This window comes from Oncorhynchus clarkii, chromosome 8 (genome assembly GCF_045791955.1).
Source record: "Oncorhynchus clarkii lewisi isolate Uvic-CL-2024 chromosome 8, UVic_Ocla_1.0, whole genome shotgun sequence".
Classification (NCBI taxonomy): domain Eukaryota; kingdom Metazoa; phylum Chordata; class Actinopteri; order Salmoniformes; family Salmonidae; genus Oncorhynchus; species Oncorhynchus clarkii.
This window is the reverse complement of record NC_092154.1, coordinates 16,461,687-16,480,695: the sequence shown is the minus strand read 5'-3', so window position 1 is coordinate 16,480,695 and position 19,009 is coordinate 16,461,687. Positions and strand designations below refer to the sequence as shown.

The following is a 19,009-nucleotide window of genomic DNA, read 5'->3' as shown; positions in this document are numbered from 1 at the left end:
GTCTGCTGATAGCTTGTGGGGGAGTCGAGACTATTATGGTGGCACTTGATGCAAATAAGCCTTGGCTCCTTCGGATTGTGGCAGCCAGTGCCTCCCCTGGCCTATGCTGTTTATTCCTGATGGTAAACTTGCCAATTAGCAGCGTAGGACCGAACTTCATCCTCTCTTTTTCTATATGAGAGTTATTTTGATTAAGGCAATCAGGGTTAATACTCTGGCCCATCTGATTGTGGGCCTGTTTCTCTTCAAATTGTCACTTTACGTGACGGTGGGATTTTTTTATTCATGTTCTTCTAGTCCTCCTGAAGAGATGTAATTATTCCTACACTTCTGGCGGCTTGATATTAACATTTAGTTGATGTGAATTGTAACTGCTTAATTTCACCAACTACTGTACCTTTGACACTTTCCTTGAATAACCAGATGGCCTACACATTAAGTCAGTAAGAGCAATTTACATTAAATAATTGTAGAAATAATTGTAGTATTTATTCCCATGCCCATCCGTAATAAGAGAATCTAGCCATTTTGGTCAACTCATTTATGTACAGGTTATGATTATTATTATGATTATTATTATGATTATGAATTGTTATATTTAATGAGATTAATAACCACATTCCCTATGGAAGGTTTACACCCCCTTGAACTTTTCACATTTTGTTGTTACAAAGTGGGATTTAAATAGATGTAATTGTCATTTTTGGGGGTCATTGATCTACACAAAATACACATGTCAAGTGAAAATATATTTTTATTTATTAAAAAATTATTAGTATTCACCCCCTTTTGTTTAGGCAAAACTAAGCTAGTTCAGAAGTAAAATCTGGCTTAACAAATCACAAGTTATGAATTCACTCTGTGTGAAATAATGGGGGTTGACATTATTTTTAATGACTACCCCCTTCCTCTTTCCCCATACATCTGTAAGGTTCCCCAGTCAAGTATTGAATTTCAAGCACAGATTCGTCTACAAAGACCAGGGAGCTTTTCAAAAGCCTCATAAAGAAACTGCTGTGATTGGTAGATGGGTAACAATAAATCAGACATTGAATATGTCTTTAAGCATGGAAATTATGCTGTCGCTGATGTATTAAACCACCCAGACAAATCAAAGATGCAGCCGTCCATCTGAACTGAGCTGCAGGACAGGAAGGAAATTGCTTAGGGATGTCACCATGAGACCATTAGGGATTTTATAAAAACAGCTACAGAGTTCATTGACTGTGACGGTAGAAAACTGAGGCTGGATTAACAACATTGCAGTGACTCCACATTAATGACTTCAATGAGAGTGTAGTGACTCCACAGTAATGACTTCAATGACAGTGTAGTGACTCCACAGTAATGACTTCAATGACAGTGTAGTGACTCCACAGTAATGACTTCAATGAGAGTGAAAAGAAGAGTGCAAATCTATAGAATAAAAATATACAGCCAGCCACTAAAGTAATACTGCAAAAAAAAACATAGCTAAGTAATACACTTTTGGGCATAAATGCAAACCTCATGTTGGGGGGGGGGTTCAAAGACATCACTGAGTAACTTAACTGCCTCATTTTCAAGCATGGTGGTGGCTGCATCATATTATGGGTATGCTTGACATCGGCAAAGACTAGTGAGTTTTTCAGGATGAAAAGAAATGGAGCTAAGCGCAGTCAAAATCCTAAAGGAAAACCTGCTTCAGTCTGTCTTACACCAGACACTGGGAGAGGAATTCACCTTTCAGCAGGACAATAACATACAACACAAAGCAAAATCTACGCTTGAGTTGCCTACCAAGAAGACAGTAAATGTTCCTGAGTTGCCAAGTTACGGTTTTGACTTAAATATGCTTAAATCTATGGCAAGACTTTAAAATTGCTGTCTAGCCATGATCACCAACATCTTGACAGAGCGTGAATAATTTTAAATAGAATAATTTAGCACAATACAGGTGAGACTTACCCAAGAAGACTCTGCCTAAGGTGTTTCTAACATGTATTGACTCTGGGGGGAATTCTTATCTAATGAAGACATACTTTGACAGAGTATGTTGTGTAGATCATTGACAAAATGTACAATTAAATCCATTTTAATCCCACTTTGTAACACAAAATGTGTAGAAATTCAAGTGCGGTGTAGACTTTCTATAGGCACTGTATACATGCAGACTTGGCATTATCGGTCCCAACAGCACAATTAGCCTGACTAGTTATTGAGACCAGACTAGAAAACAACTCTAGGACGGTAGTGTGCTCGGAGTTCAAAGACATGCTTTTGTTGCTGTTAACTGTCTCTCTCTGAGAGGATCCACTAGGTTGTCAGTAATCACCCTGGTCCGGCTGGGTCCTTTGTGTTGGGTTGGGGGGGGCTCCTGTGTCCCTCCCGGTGTCCCCGTTTGCTGATTAGTGGTGCTAGCTGCTCTGGGAGACTGGGGGTGGTAATGAGATTGTCAAGTGCTTCTGGACACACTGGCCCTTCTGATAAAAGCCTTCTGGGAGGATCCCATTTGATTGGATGTGTGGTAGACTAGGGAGGGTTGAAACCAAAGTTAACTTCCCCTTTGACTGCACCTCTACCCCCATGTGGTGATGTGTCAACGCGCTGTCTCTGAAACATGCTGTGGGGTTTTGTTGTGCCTATTCAAAATGGCTGCTGTGTAATGACCCACCGGGGAGACACCGCTGGTCGCCATTTAGTCTTTTGACGTCCAGTCACATTGTATTTTTGTCGCACCGTTTAAAAGTTGCAGTTTAACGGTCTTATCCCATTGAATTCTATTTCCAAACATATAAGTTCTAGACTTTTAACTTCACCAACTGTTTTACTATAGTAATGGAAGTATGTATTGAGGGACATGTGAGTTGGTTTGAGCTAGTTGTAATCCCTTGGGTTAATACAGTGACTGTATATTGTACCGGGGGATTTTAGGTGTAATCCTTCATTGTCTTTTGTATCACATGGCCCTGGGCTCTAGAGTTTTAGATCATTGTTAATTAAGGAGATTGACAGGTGTGTAATTGTAATGTCCGCCGTTGAGTGACTGCCTGCTGGTCATCAGAGTAGGACAGAAGACACAGGCCAGAGTGGGTGGTCCTCAATAAGGTTGTGTTGGTCCAAGAGATTATTAACTGTCAAGATTTACTCATCTACAGATCCAACCTAATCACTTCGTCTGGACAAACAGTTATGCATTGTTGGTATGTTTCGGTTATACATAGAAAAAATAACTGTTTCTCAAGTGGCTGAAAATTATACATCTGAAAACCTTAGTTTGCTCAGTTATGTTGGCTTGTGGTCTACTTTATTCCACCGTAAGTCAGACTGACCAACCAGTCTATATTCTCTCTTGGTCATCTCAGACCATGTTAAACTCTCTACATGTCATAACATTGAGCACTAGGTATTGTACCACCAGGCCAAACGTGTTTATTTCCCAGGGATCCCATCGCCTCTTATCAAATTTCTTTTAACACCAGCCTCCAATCCAGGTTTGTAAATGACTGGCTTTTCTTTGCTGAAGTTCTTTTCATCACACCCTTCACCCCGCCCCCTCTCCTCCTGTCTCACCCACTCACCAGGCCTGCCCCTATAAACAAACAAGTCCCAGGCTTGCAGCTGGTCATTGCCTTGGCAACAGCGGATCTAGAAGAAGCGGCTCTCAAAGGGGCTCGCTGCGCTAGAACCAGGGGTACTTGAGCCATCCACAATGCTGCCCACTGAATGCTTATTTCATTTTCCTGAAGGAAGGAATGCAAATGAAGCATTTTTTCTCTTTTCCACCCACCTCAAATCTTATTGTGATTTAGTGCTTCAATGGGCTTCATTTTATCTTTGGGATTGTTTTATCTCTTGGATCAGTTTTAAGATTGAAATTTATGGGTTTGATATTGAGGTTAAAGCTGAAATTAATTGGGTTAATTAACTTGTACATTTTGACATGCTGTTGCAGTGTTGTATACCAAATCTGAGTTTCCATATTGATTGGCAAACATTTCATGCAGCACTTTTAACTTTCACTCAAAGGAATTGTCTTATTATTATTTTTCAAATTAAGTGGTGTCCCATTTTGTCAATCTAACATTTACACTCTACTGAGACAAATCTCATAGCTGATTGTATCTATTTGTGTGTGTGTGTGTGTGTGTGTGTGTGGGGAAATTACACTGATGGCAACTCATCAGAACAAAATTCTTAGATAAATAAAGTATTGCTCTTTAAGAGTTGCGCTCGTTATGTTCACTTAGTGTGTTGGCGCCCTTTTTTGAAAGTCTCTTGTCGCCCACAGATTCTAGGCAGCAGGGTCTTCTAGGGACACCTCCCCCATACAACCCTCCGCAGCAATATCCAAGGTGAGTCTACGGCTTTGTCTGCTTTTTATACATAGGCATGTATTTACATGGTATTCCCTCATCCTGGGCCTACTAAGTTCATGACTGATGCAGTAGAATTTTATATAAACTTTATAAACCGATGTAGTAGTATTTTTTAAATTTTTTTAAGGGGTGCTCGCTGCAGCATATTAAGTTAACCTTGATACACATTTGTTTTTTTACTACACATGAGGTTTAGCGTAATATGTGGTTAGTACAAACTGTTCCAGTGCTTTAGTGGGGGACCACTGAGTCCCACTAAATGTACAGGTAGATGAAACATCTTGCTTTATTAGTTGAGGCCACTGGGCTTCACCATGGGGGGGCTTAGAGATGAATTAAGAATTTGGGAGCGCTAAACAAATTTCTCTTGAGGAGGTTTGGCCAACTTAATGAGGCATCACTAATACTGCTCTGGCAGTATCATTTCGGCGCCACAGTGTCCGCACAGACCCGTCATTGATTCTTTCTCCAGACCTCTTGAAGGACTAATCAGCTTCTTTGGTTCAACTTTTCAGGCCTTCCAGGTCTATTGTGGCTCTCTGTCACCTTAGGTCACTAGTTATTAGTGGTGAACTGAAAACTGTTTCTATAACTACTTATACCAGCTGGACTGAAATTACATGCATAAGGAACCTGTAGGAGGGATTACGGATTCCAGTGCACGGCTAAGTCTGGCATTGGGGATGAATGTGACATGGTTCAATAATGAGGGATGGGCCCTTCTAGGACGGTTCCTTCTTCCTTCGACCATTGTAGTGAATAATATGAGACTTAATATGGTGGCTTGGCTTATGGATGGACACATTGCTGAGGCATTAGTCTTGGACTGGTGGTGTGGGTGTCACACACATGCAATGTGGCGTCCTCTTTTTAGGGATGAGTGCAATTCACGATTCAAGTCACATGTAAATGTCTGGTTTATTAGATACTTTGGCATACATTTAATATTCTTATACTTTTATTCATGTGAAATGGGTGGCCATTTTTTTCTTCTGAATTAAATCTCCAGGTCGATACTAATTAGCAGGGATGTTGCTAGGTCACCATGGTCAATTGAAAGCTGCATCAATAGAACTGGAAAAGGTTTGGGGTTTTTTTTTGCTCCTGATTAGACGCTTTGACATATTTAGACTGAATAATGGGTAGGACTGGCGCAGGGAGGGCCTGAAGCCTAAATTGCCCAGCATGGCTAATGTGTTTGTAGCTGTCTATGAGACGCTAACATGCACACAAAACAATTGCGGATAGTGAGATTAATATAATAGTTTGACTTAAACGTTTACATGCTTTGCAATTTCCCTAATATTGTTCACAAGGACACATCTGAAATCAGGCTACGAGGGGACTATGATAAATGCAAAAAAATGCAAACAATTAGTTTTGTGAAGCATATTCGGACATATAAAGTTTATATGAAAACTAAGTGCATGCTTTCAGTTTTCCGATCTCACTTCACTCATGCATAAGAGGGAAGCTTGCACTACCGGTGATGTCACATGCGCAGATCAAATACACCACTAGAACTCCTAATTTGAAAGATTACTCAGAAACCAGGTGTTTTAATTGGCATTTGCTTACTTCGAATATGACCATGCGCAGATTTAAAATAAGCAGATTAAGGCGTTAACATGACTGCCATACTCAACCTGCTGCCATCTATTTTAATATTGAGTTATTACTGTGCATGTAAACGTACTGAAAGGCTAAGGCACATACAGATGTCAGAATTTAGATATGAATCGGCACAATCTACTTATTCGGTTTGCTGGTGTCTTGGAGCTGATCATGCTAGTACAGGGCGTCAGGTAGCCTAGCAGTTAAGAACGTTGGGTCAGTAACCGAAAGGTTGCTGGTTCGAATCCCGAGCCAACTAGGTGAAAAAGCTGTGCCCTTTAGCAAGGCACTTAACCCTAATTGCTCCTGTAAGTCCCACGGAATAAATGTAAACTGTGATAATGCCAATTTGAAAAATACATCTAAGAAGAGCAATGTACAATACGGCAAACTATGAAACAATTTTTTATTGTATTATATTATGATGAGTTGAACGGTTTATTGGCTAGCTGTTTTAATTTCTGGTTTGTCTAATTTACTTTCTGATAACATCTAAATTATTGCAAGTTAGCGGTGATTTAGTTTAGTCATTTTCTATGACATGGCAGTTAAGAGTTGATTTGTGATGTAGACCCTACAGTCCAGAAACTAACAAATTAAATAAGTAATTAAAGTCCAAAACAACAATGTTTGTACCCACACAGGCAGCAGTATGGTGGTGGTGGTGGTGGTGGGCATGGCTGGGACCGGTCGACTCAGAGAGGAGGCCACGGAGGGGGGCAGGGCCAGGGCGGCTACCATCAGCAGCGTGGTCAGGACGACCACAGAGGAGACCGCAGAGGAGACCGTGGAGGACAACCGGTAACTACATTATTCAGCTGACTTTATTTAGGACTAACATATGACATCAATAATGAGGAAGACGTGACTTCAACGTCAATATACCTGTGTTTAGGGTTGGGCGATATGACGATTTATATCGTGTGACGATAGAAAAACATCTACACATGTCGTGTGGAAGGACATTTGCACCACAAACAAACATGGAGGATAGTGAACATGGCACGGAGACAGGGAGCTCGTACCTAAAAGAGGGGTAACTTCGGTCGCATAGACGTGGTTTGGGTATCAAAAGTCTGACACGGACCAGAAAACCAACCTCCGCAAAATATGCCGCAACAAACTCGAACACCACTAACCTCTTTTACCACCTACGCAAGAATCATGTGAAACAATACGGAGAGTCTATGGATGAGACCTAGAAAAGTACAGTCAAGTGCTCAAAACAAACCCCCGACTCAAGACTTTAAGAGGCTTTTGCCCGCGGCACACCATATGGCAAAGAATCACGAAGATGGAAGGAGATAAGAGCTGCCGTTACAACTTACATCTGCAAAGACATGGCCCCAATTTACACGGTTGAGAAACGGGGGTTTCGTGAGTTGATACTAACACTCGACCCAAGGTACCAAATGCAAATACCTTTTATTTGTTGAGTATAATTCAAAATGTAATAAGAAATAGGCCTTTACGTGTGGTAATTTTATATATACTATTTATTCATTGAATTTACAGGAAATGTGTATATCGTGAAATGTATCGTTATCTGGATATGAAATGACCTATTTCGGGATATGAGATTTTGGCCATATCGCCCAGCCCTACCTGTGTTCATTTGATCATGGAATAAAGCCTGCACAAAGTGACTTTTGCCTGTTTGAGTGCACTAACTCCTGTTTACCATGAATTAGGCCTTTTGTAACTTTTTCCTGGATAGTAACTATTATTGACGCCAACAATGTCCACCTTACAAGGAGCACGCCTCCAGAGCATTAGGAGCACTTACCTATACTATGCACATGTTTGTTTACGGCTTTAAGTCAGAACATTGTTTATGTGGATAGTGATCAGTTATTTTGCATGCATATGATAGTGCATATGATAGCGAAAGTATTCACCCCCCCCTGGAATTTTTTTCTATTTTATTGCCTTAAAACCTGGAATTAAAATACTTTGTAGAGCCACCTTTTGCAGCAATTACAGCTGCAAGTCTCTTGGGGTATGTCTCTATAAGCTTGGCACATCTAGCCACTGGGATGTTTGCCTACTCTTCAAGGCAGAACTGTTCCAGCGTCTTCAAGTTGGATGGGTTCCGCTGGTGTACAGCAATCTTTAGGTCATAACACAGATTCTCAATTGGATTGGGATCTGGGCTTTGACTAGGCCATTCCAATACAGTTAATGTTTCCCCTTAAAACACTCAAGTGTTGCTTTAGCAGTATGCTTAGGGTCATTGTCCTGCTGGAAGGTGAACCTCTGTCCCAGTCTCAAATCTCTGGAAGACAGAAACAGGTTTCCCTCAATAATTTCCCTGTATTTAGTGCCTTCATCATTCCTTCAATTCTGACCAGTTTCCCAGTCCCTGTCGGTAAAAAAAACATCCCCACAGCATGATGCTGCCACCACCATGCTTCATGATGGTGTTCTCAGGATGATGAGGTGTTTGTTTTGTGCCAGATGTAGCGTTTTCCTTGATGGCCTAAAAGCTCAATTTTAGTCTCATTTGACCAGAGTGCCTTCCATATGTTTGGGGAGTCTCCCACATGCCTTTTGGCAAACACCAAACATGTTTGCTTATTTTTTTTTCTTTAAGGGATGGCTTTTTTCTGGCCCACTCTTCTGTAAAGCCCAGCTCTGTGGAGTGTATGACTTAGTGGTCCTATGGATAGATACTCCAATCTCCGCTGTGGAGCTTTGCAGCTCCTTCAGGGTTATCTTTGGTCTCTTTGTTGCCTCTCTGATTAATGCCCTCCTTGCCTGGTCTGTGAGTTTTGGTGGGTGGCCCTCTCTTGGCAGGTTTGTTGTGGTGCCATATTCTTTCCATTTTTTAATAATGGATTTAATGGTGCTCCGTGGGATGTTCAAAGTCTCTGTTTTTTTATAACCCAACCCTGATCTGTACTTCTCCACAACTTTGTCCCTGACCTGTTTGGAGAGCTCCTTGGTCTTCATAGTGCTGCTTGCTTGGTGGTGCCCCTTGCTTAGTGGTGTTGCAGACTCTGGGGCTTTCCAGAACACGTGTGTGTGTGTGTGTGTGTGTGTGTGTGTGTGTGTGTGTGTGTGTGTGTGTGTGTAAATAATACTGAAATCATGTGACACTTAGATTGTACACAGGTGGACTTTATTTAACAAATGATGTGACTTCTGAAGGTAATTGTTTGCACCAGATCTTATTTAGGGGCTTCCTAGCGAAGGGGGTGAATACATATGCACAAACCACTTTTCTGTTGTTTTTTTTATTATATTTTTTTTGAAACAAGTTATTTTTTTCACTTCACCAATTTAGAAGTATTTTGTGTATGCCCATTAAATTAAATAAAAATAAAAATCTATTTAAATTACAGGTTGTAATGTAACAAAATAGGAAAAATGCCAAGGGGGGTGAATACTTTTGCAAGGCACTGTAAATGGCAGGGAGACAGAGGGTAACTACTAATTCAGCCTCTCAAAATATACATTAGAAGAAGACTAGTATGAAGCAAACTGTTGAAATGTTTGACATCTTTGATCTTCATACTCAAATTTCTGACTGATTTGGCCCTTGTTTTCTGTGTTTTACAGGGATACCACTCTGGACGGAATTACCACTTGCCACCCCCAGAAGGAAAATACAATTGGAGTTAAATTCAGACCTAGTAGTGCTGAAGGCGATTTTAAATTTTTTCGAAATACACGTCTTTTTCAGGCTGTTGACTTGTAAGATGTTTTTGTTTTTAATTCTACCTAAAATGTTATTTTATGTAATGCATTTTTAAGAATACCTGTAAAACTTGTGAAATACCAGTCAGTCAAGACAATTGTCATTGTCAGTTCATTTGGAAAGATTAGCTCCATATTTCAGTGTACAAGTTACTCTATTTTCTGAAATAAAACCAAATTCAACTTTTTGCATCACATCTTTGGTTGGTTAAAATCACATTTCTGCAGATTTCTGTCAACCTCTAGCTTTTTTTTGTCAAGCATTCGTAGAAAAAATAATTCTCATTTGTTTGTAAACTTAAAATACCTAAATCATTAAGGAGTTAAACTCTGTGGATAATGGGTTTATTTAGGTTTTTATCAACTTAATTCTTTAGTCATTCATTTAGATCGGCGAACTCGACGGCAGTTGCATCAGGCCTTTGTTTTTGAGGCAAAATAATGTAATTAACCAATAGCATCCTATTTTATATCCTGTCTTGTTTCATTAAATTGTCACGGTCCATTTGCATAGGTAGATGAATGGCTGAATGGTATTTTAGCGGGCAGGTAGCACAATGTACTTTTTCGGCTTGCTGGCGTCTTGGTGCTGAAGCTGGGATCATGCAGTACAGGGCAGCATGTAGTCTAGTGGTTAGAGCATTGGGCCAGTAACCGAAAAGGTCACTTGTTTGAATCCCGAGCTAAAAAGGTGAAAAAAATCTGTTATTAGCCGTTGAGCAAGGCACTAATCCTAATCGCTCCTGGGTCGCCGTTGATAATGGCAAACCCTGGCCTTCACCCCACTGTGAAGATGTCTCAGGGGGAGTTCGGATATGCAATTCACACATGCAATAATATACACTTGTACATGTGTGAAATAGGAAAAATTTAAGCACCCACCAAAATTATTATAATAATTTGTCTCAATTATGTGCCCATTCCTTTATTTAATTTGGGTCATATTATCAACTAGGCTAATTTAGCTTCACATTAATTTGCATTTTTGCTAGCCTGTATTTCAAAGTCACAAAGAACCCAGGAATAACAACAACAAAAAATTATATTTATTGGAAATGACAATCTGAAACAATTGAGTGCAGTTACAGTTGCTTGGAAATTCTAACCTTTCATCACCTGATAATATACCTTTTTCACCCAAACATTAGCCTAACAGGTCCAATTTAATCTCCTGCAAGTAGTCTTGCGTTTTAGGACTTTATATCATGCTGTATAGACCAGGTGCTTAAATGTTTATCTCCACTTAACCATGATGGCTTGTAATGGCAGAAAATATTGGAATTTACATTTATTGAATCTGTTTTCTTTCAATAATTGTGTGGTGGTAATAAGAAATAAACAACACAAATTGTAACATTGCTATAATGTAAAGTACAATATCATTTGAATAATTAAATTACATTAGATCTGTTTGAAATCATTGTGCTATACCTGTGAAATTCGATGCATTCCAGTCAATGTGCCTCATAATTATTCTATCAACACAAATAAGCAGTAATGCTTACATGCCAAGCGATATATTGTTAAAGTTTAACAGGAATGTGATTTGTATATATGTACGCTATGCAGCAGCAATCACATTTTGTAATTTACCAACAATTTTTTTTTAACATATTTCGTTTAAAAACATAAATCATAGTCACATGAACTATTTTTGTTAGCTATATACAGTTAAGGTTCATTCATCGAAATATTACAATACTTCGGACTGATACCCTCGTGTCCTTACAGAATTGAATCGCAACAAATAACTTCACTCCCTTTTACACCCGAATAATACCGTTACGGAGTGCTTGGGAGTCTCATTTTTATCAAATACTCTTGATCAAAAGTATACACGCACGGCCGACTGTTAATTAATAATAGGTGCACCATGCACCTCCCAAAATGTCAAGAAATTCTGGTGCTTCTGTTGTCCTCAATGTCATCAACGACCAATGTCTTTCCGGCTTAAAATCCACTTGACGTTATTGTCTCCCGAATTCAAATGTACATTTCTTCCTTCTACCAAGTTCTGCCATAAAGCAGGTTTGAACTGACCATGTTATTGGTGTACTCGAGGAGAGCCGCTTCTGTCTGAGCCATGTTAATCTGGCTGTGTAAAATAGGGGGACTGGGGGACATTTCCTCCAGTTCTTCAGCAGTGGATAATGGATGATGCACCAGCTGATTCTGATGGTGATTGACCACCGCACTGCCCGAAGCTGTCATCGCTCCACTAGAGACGTTCTGCTGCTGCACCTGCTGATGCCCAGACGTCGGTGTGCTGGATCCGTTCTGACTGGGCTTACCATCCTTCACGAGAACCGGGACTGCCACACGCCTCGGTGACTGCTGTGGGCACACATTGCCATTCTCCTGTTGAATCTGCAGTGTGGCTTTGTCCTTCGCCTGGCGTTTCATTTTGTACCGGTGGTTCTGGAACCAAATCTTGACCTGTGTCGGTGACAGGTGGATCATGCTCGCTAGGTGTTCCCTCTCGGGTGCTGACAGGTATTTCTGCTGCTTAAACCGCCTCTCCAGCTCGTACACCTGGGCCTGAGAGAAGAGCACCCTTCGTTTTCTCCTGGGCGCTGAGTGTAGGGTCACCATGGACTTGGTGGCGTCCATCCCAGCAAGCGTCCCCATCCCGGTCATGTTCATCCCATTGGAAGCCCCCATGAATCTAGAAACTGCAATAGCGCACAGATATAGGCTGTTAAATAAATTCATATTAGATGCAGTCTAAATTAGGTGCTGTGCATCATGCACCATTACAATGTAGTTTCCATAAAAAAAATGTTTTATTGAAAACGAATTGTCTTTGGCATTTATTTGAAAAGAAACAAGACTGAGCTTTTTCAACTTACTTGTTGGATAGCGGGGTTCGGTGTTTGCGCTATACCATGCAGTTGCTGCTGCGCCGTTCCTCATGGTGTCTTGGTACGACGGGAGGTCTCCCATATTACCGATGCTGCCGTTGCAGTATCCACCCATGGCGCTGGAAAATTGGGAGACGCTGTGTGGCATGTGATAAGCGCTCGCCACCCCGGTGTTATGGCCCATGGAGTGCTGCTGCAGTCCCGGTTGAGACACCGAAGTCTGTCGATATGCTCCCAGCGGAGACGCGAGGCTCCCTGTACAGTCCATTCCTCCAAACTTTCTGTAGGTCTCCTCGATCGGGCTTAAAATATCTGTCACTGAGAAAGGAGTTGAGTGCTTTGGGCTCAAGGACATGGTTTAGCCCGCAGGTGAATATGGCTGAACGCGGAACAAGCCCGACTGTGGTGCTGTTGTCCCCTCACTGCTCACAGGACACCTACGTAATAGAGTACTTGTGGGTCCGTCTGAGATATCCAATTGATCGCCTTGGAGAAGGAGGGGAGCCTTGGACGCTCTTATCTTGTGTTTACTCTAGCCAGGCGCCAGGTTTACGACAAACACAAGGGGCGGAGCAACGAGCCAAACGATCCAACAATGGCCATTGACATTTTACCGGGGTAATTGAGGAAAATGCTACTTTTTAGTTCAGATCAGCAAGATGCCGTCTAGATGGTTTGAACTTTAAACGTCAACTTCACAAATACCTCGGATATGGACTTGATTTGAAACGTATTTTAAAAGTTTATTTGGTCTCAAGCTATAGTGTTGTTGAAGTTAGGTAAAACTGTTGCCATAGCCTAATGAAATGGCAACCTTTTTATTAACTCGAGAGCTCTTGGAGCAGACACGAGACGGAGAATCGGGCACAAAAATGAAGACACTTTAGTTCATCATCCAACCTGCTACATTCTGATCATTTTGCATTTTTATGGGTGTGATTTCTCATGTTGACAAATGGGTGCATTAGACCATATCGTTTTTATGAGCTGTTATGTATTTTTGCTTATTCTTTACTACATTTCATTCAGACAATACAGTGGATTAATATGTTTAAATATGTAGATGTGAAGAAATAAAACCAGCCTTCATGTGTTTTCCAGTGGCATTGTGTTCACTGCGGTTAACGAGTCACTCATTGGAAGACGGACAAATTCCACTTGTTGACTTGTATTCCAGTCATCCTTGTACTTTTATCATTTGCAATTAGCCTACATTTAATTTTGGACAGCTCACGGATAGAATAGAATTTATAGCACAATATCCTCATAGAACGCAAAAAATGCCAGCGATTCAATGCCAACCAATCCAGTCTTGATGTGAACAAGATTCATCTAAGACAATTAAATGCGTATTAAGGCCTTATATTTTCTAAAACAAAAATGATGGATCACCAGTAGCATGCTAATGTTGTTAATAACTCATTGTCATTTAGACTTTGATCTATAATGGTAATTTTATCTCAGGTAGACGATTTCGAGTTCACGTGCTTTAACTCATCGAACGCTTCAGAGGTAGGCTATGCGAGTAGGCTAATCTGAACATTTGAAAAGGGTCAAATGTAATGGTGATTTCGTGACTTTCAAGTCACTCACTATTAAACTGCCTAATTATTTTTTTTTACCAGGAATGTCTTTGGTGCAGGCTATTGACTTAATAACAGGTGAATTTAGTTCAGTTAAATACAATGTCTGTTATCTTCACCTAATGTTCTCTTTTGTCAATCTTTATAAAAGTGAAGTAAAACTTCATAGATCATTTCTAAATTCTGTGCACATAGAGGTGAAGTCCCTGTAGCAGAAAGAGATTGCAAGGCCGTAGAATGGTTAAGTGCTGAAGAACAGTCACGTTTGCTAGATACTGACTGGCCTATTGAAACATTCTCTTGTTTACTCTTTACTCATGGTTTCAGTTTTGTTAATTTTCCAATTAAAAAACGTTTTTAAATGTCCTCTTCTCTGTCTTGTCGAATGCAGACCTATTCTGTATAGCATATTGTTCTATTCTTGTTCCCTTGTTGGCTATAAGCCCAGAGTATTTCATTTCGATAACATTGTTCCTCATTTTGCTCAGGCCTGCGTCAAGGTTTGCCTCGCACAATTGTAGCATACATTTCATTAAAATGTACAGATTGGATAAATTCTTCTACTTTTCATGTGTAGGCTATGCACCCGTTGTATCATAGTTAATAATAAACCCATTGTGCTGTGATGGCTACCAGAAGTAGCCTTATTACCGCAGATACTCATCACCGTGCAGTGTGTTTCTGTATGTAAATAACCAAGCCTCTCAACCTCGTGGACCTTTCAGGCAGAGGGTATGGCTAGGGACCACCGCACTACTAATTTTGCTCACTACTTTCATTCCAACGTACGCGCTCCTATTATCATGGCTCCATAGACAACGAAAAAAACGAATGACTTCGGTATTTACATTAAAACGTGCATTGATAGCTATCAATACATATGCCTATTCACACAATATTATTCGAATAGACTATCGCATGTGCTGGTTTACAGCAGGTGAAAAATGATATTTTCAGCTTGGGTCCATTGCATTGCAGGTAAATTGTTTTTGTCTTAATCATGTTTCTATTGACTGGTAACTTTTTATCATGAATACCTGATCAATATGAATGAAGCCGGTCAAATTAGACTGCAATTATTATGATAGATTGGTGTTCCGTAACCTAATCGTTTGTGTAGAAATTATTAATTGAAACCGATAGAACATTGAGCTGATTATGGTGTAGCAAATTGGCTATATTCTTGACATAATGTAATAGCATCCTATGAAGCAAAACGCTTAAACCCAAAATAGGTCAAAATTGTATAGAAAGGTAGGATGCAGCGACACATGATGAAACAGACTATTTACATCCAAACTAATATAGCACAAAATACAACAGACATTTTGATTGGGAAAGAAAATAAGAGACACTCTAGCACTAAGCAGAACAATGACCCCCCCCCCCCCCCAAAAAAAAGAAAATCATAGGCCTTTATTTTTTTACATCATTTCTGCTTCCGGACAGATTATTTTGAGGTGACAGAAATGGACCAAATTGCGAATTATTGTGAATTCTAAATGATATTTGAATTGTGTTCTATATATTACCTCTATATAATGATTGTGCATCACCTATCCCCCATAAAAGTACACCCTACACATTTATGGGGTTATACATGCATATCAAATATTTTAGGATCATAAACAAAAAAACGCATGCAATTCGTTTTGAGGTTATATTTGAAAATACCCCTATGTCTTGCAGTAGAGGGATGGCATATTTGCCATCAATGGGGCACTTGATGCATTTCGGCATCACTGGCTCAATAACATGAGAGATTTGGAGAGGTCAGTAAAGGGTTTGTGCGCTTAGAGTGAAGGCCGGGTCCTGAACCGTTCCTGCTAATACACCGGAGATGTAAGTGAAGCAAATGAGCTTGTGCGGAGTCCGTGCTTGTTAGCTAACCCAATTCAACTAAACGAAAAGCTATGATCTCAACTTTCATGTCACGTCGAGGTCAACAAGAAATAAACAAGATGGATAGAAATGATTTACCGAAGTATATTTTGTAACCTACACGGTTCGACGGTTTCAGAATGTTGCTGGACAGTTGGCGCCTATTCGTTTTCCTGCAGAAGAGACATTTACAGAAATGGAAGTCCTGTTTGCAAGACAAAGGGCAGCTATATTAAGTTATACAGCTGTGCTACAAACTACTAATCTTATCGAATCGTGTTGGGACATCATTCCTTGTGCACGAGACGAACCTGTATGTCTGCTCTCTTTGTTTAGTCAATCCCTTATGAACGATTAGTTCATTTGAATTACACCAAACCCCCTGGGTATTTGCTCAACCGAGGGCCTAGAGGCTATGTTTGCCGACTACACTGTCTGACAATTTTGTAAATAATGACAATATGTTTCACAAGAGGAGAGGTCAGATTTAAATATTAGGTTCCATTGCATGCACACACGGTGGCTTCTCTTTTAGGTAGGTAGTCTATACCCTATAAAAATGGCTTTTGGGGGCATGCACGAGCAAAATCTCGTTGGTGGTCTAAAGAGCATAGTAGCCTAAATGCATAAATCAACAATTGGAAAATGAATTTACTTGATACAGTTGTGAAATTAGTCAAGTCTACTGAACTAATCTTAATTTTGACATTCAGGAGAAATATCATGGCACGATGAGATGTCAGGCCTAGTCATTTATGCTTTGCAATCAAATGTAACCTGACCTGTCGCCAAAGACCACCTCTTTACCTGAGAAAACAAGTTAGAATTACTTACAGCAGTGCACCAAAATCACAAGAAGATAAACCTATAATTGACATTCAATTTAGTTATGTATAATAGAGTATTGTTTTTAGAGTATTGTTTTAACATGATAACAGGCTATTTAATAAGATACCACACAAATATTTTGTAATATGTTTAATTGATTTAATGGAAGCACTTGGGTATCGTGTAAAAGATAATTTTAAGAAAAAGTTGTATTCTAGACATAATCGATTACTATGTGCTATCCGGAAATTCAAGCGGCATCTATATGTAGAATATACGTACTACTTTAAAGCGAATTTAAAGCGAAATATGGACATATTAGTATAAGTATAATAGCAGTTTATTCTCAAGCTTTCTGCTCATGGAGGGCTTTAATTTATTGCTTTACTGTATTTTGATTTTCCCAATGTGTATTTTATGGATTGACCCTTTTATTAACTGCTGATTGTTTTGGCAGATTAGTGCACCAAACTGTTACATTTTTCGCATGCAGTCGTCTAGATACGTGGGTCTGCATTGTACACATTTCCAAGTGATAAAAGTGTGAGCCAACTCAAGACCCTGTCATCTGCTCCAGTATTCTTTGTCTTTCAATTCATGTTTCTTAGGGAATGAAATGCTAATACGTTGGGGACTGTGGCTTTAGCTTTGGACTCTGCAGTAGGCTATATCGTTCAAGTGTGGACAACTGTATTGGTTAAAGTGCAATCAAAGGATATCAGTGGCCGATATCAAATAAATTATCGTATATAATAATTTAGAATTGAATGGTGTTTCTGTAGGCTAGTAGAAGCAGGAATAGAAACTGATACACCTACACCAAGAAATACGTGCATTATCGACACATCTGAAACTTTCAGGTTCCATTTTTTTTATTGCGCATTTTATAGAAAATTAAGCAAAATAATCAATTTCGAAGCGAAATTGGTCAAATGCCACAATGCCTATACTGCTGTTAGACTAGTAGACATACCAATGACGAGGATAATAATGATTATAGGCCTATAGCCTAGTATACGCCTATACTGTATGTAGCTAGCCTATCTCAAGGTCATCTTTCTAGGGTGTTTCTATGACACACCTAACAATATCAGGTCCAATCATCTCAAGGGCACACACATCAATTTGATGGTATTCTATTGGCAGGCTAACATGGTAACTCCAAAAGGAGATAAAGATCTATTTCCAGTTCCATGGTATTTCTACATATATTGCTCCCCAAATTTGGGACACCATACATCTCAGCACAACAGCTCTCTTTACAGCCTATGTTTAGTCTTTTTTTTTACACCATGAGGCAAAGCATCCAGACTGATATGATAGGGAATGGGGACTTCTAAATATGATAGGGAATGGGGATGTCTAAAACATCTTTTCCATATCACCTTCTTCAATGTCTTTATTGAGCCATTGAATGGCTTAAATTATTAACTATATGAATGTAAAGGTTTATATATGTATGTATAACCATGTCCTATTGTGATTCTGTCCCCTATTGCTAAAATTAATTGTGAGATATAGTCATGAAATATTTGTTATCAATTATTGGCATGAAAACATCTGTACAAAACAAAGATCCAAGGAATATGAATCTGCTGTCTATAATTAAAGGGTCACTTGAAAATAGATGAATATGCAAAGACATCCACCAAGAACAAGGAAGATTTTATATTCTGTGAAGAAGACTACTTCGCTGGACATGCCTGATCCTTGGCCTGGTGTATTGTGCATGCACTTGAAATGAACTGTGATGGTTCCTTTGATGTGAGCCATTGTATCATGCTAGCCAATTTAGTTTGCAGATGCCATGTGTAATATGACGGACGTTCACTTCAGCCTCACACAGCTGGGCCATAGCATACTGTGTAAGGAGCATTACAGGAATAGATTGTAAGATTGACTACTGTTCTATTGTAATTAAATGTAGGCTATACCCATTGATTATTGAATAATGTACCTTATGAGCTTAGTACAATATGCTGAGGATGTGGAAAAATTCTGCTATTTTGTATATGACTGTGTAATGTGATAGATATTATCACTATTTCAATCAGGTTATTCACGTGTAATATGATTTTATGCTACTATCTAGTACACCGTAATGAAAAGCACAGCCACAAAGTGCCCAACAGCGAGTATAAAGATAAGTGGCACTTTGCAGTTTAGGTATCGCAATTAAATTGAT

General features: G+C 39.6%; 2 protein-coding genes across 2 annotated transcripts in view; one reads left to right on the top strand and one right to left on the bottom strand.

Annotated features, from left to right (window-relative positions):
- The window catches only part of LOC139415021 (5'-3' exoribonuclease 2-like), a 42,232-nt gene extending 32,373 nt beyond the window's left edge, over positions 1-9,859 (top strand). The window contains exons 29-31 of the mRNA XM_071162761.1: positions 4,271-4,334; positions 6,617-6,773; positions 9,534-9,859. Of these exons, the coding sequence (XP_071018862.1) occupies positions 4,271-4,334; positions 6,617-6,773; positions 9,534-9,596 (284 nt within the window). The 3' untranslated portion in view covers positions 9,597-9,859. The remainder of the gene's footprint in view (positions 1-4,270; positions 4,335-6,616; positions 6,774-9,533) is intronic.
- Positions 9,860-11,675: 1,816 nt separating this feature from the next.
- LOC139415547 (homeobox protein Nkx-2.4-like) lies at positions 11,676-12,887 on the bottom strand. The gene is made up of 2 exons (XM_071163655.1): positions 12,521-12,887; positions 11,676-12,343 (listed from the first exon to the last, which is right to left on the bottom strand). Exons 1-2 carry the CDS (start codon positions 12,885-12,887, stop codon positions 11,676-11,678), a joined length of 1,035 nt encoding a protein of 344 aa, XP_071019756.1.
- Positions 12,888-19,009: the final 6,122 nt, after the last annotated feature.

What these genes read in the sequence shown, in the direction of transcription:
- LOC139415547 (XM_071163655.1), bottom strand. Translation starts at nt 12,887, where the DNA reads ATGTCCTTGAGCCCAAAGCACTCAACTCCTTTCTCAGTGACAGATATT. An exon ending in CGAACCCCGCTATCCAACAA is followed by an intron (nt 12,344 to 12,520) that starts GTAAGTTGAAAA and finishes GCGCTATTGCAG; the next exon opens with TTTCTAGATTCATGGGGGCT.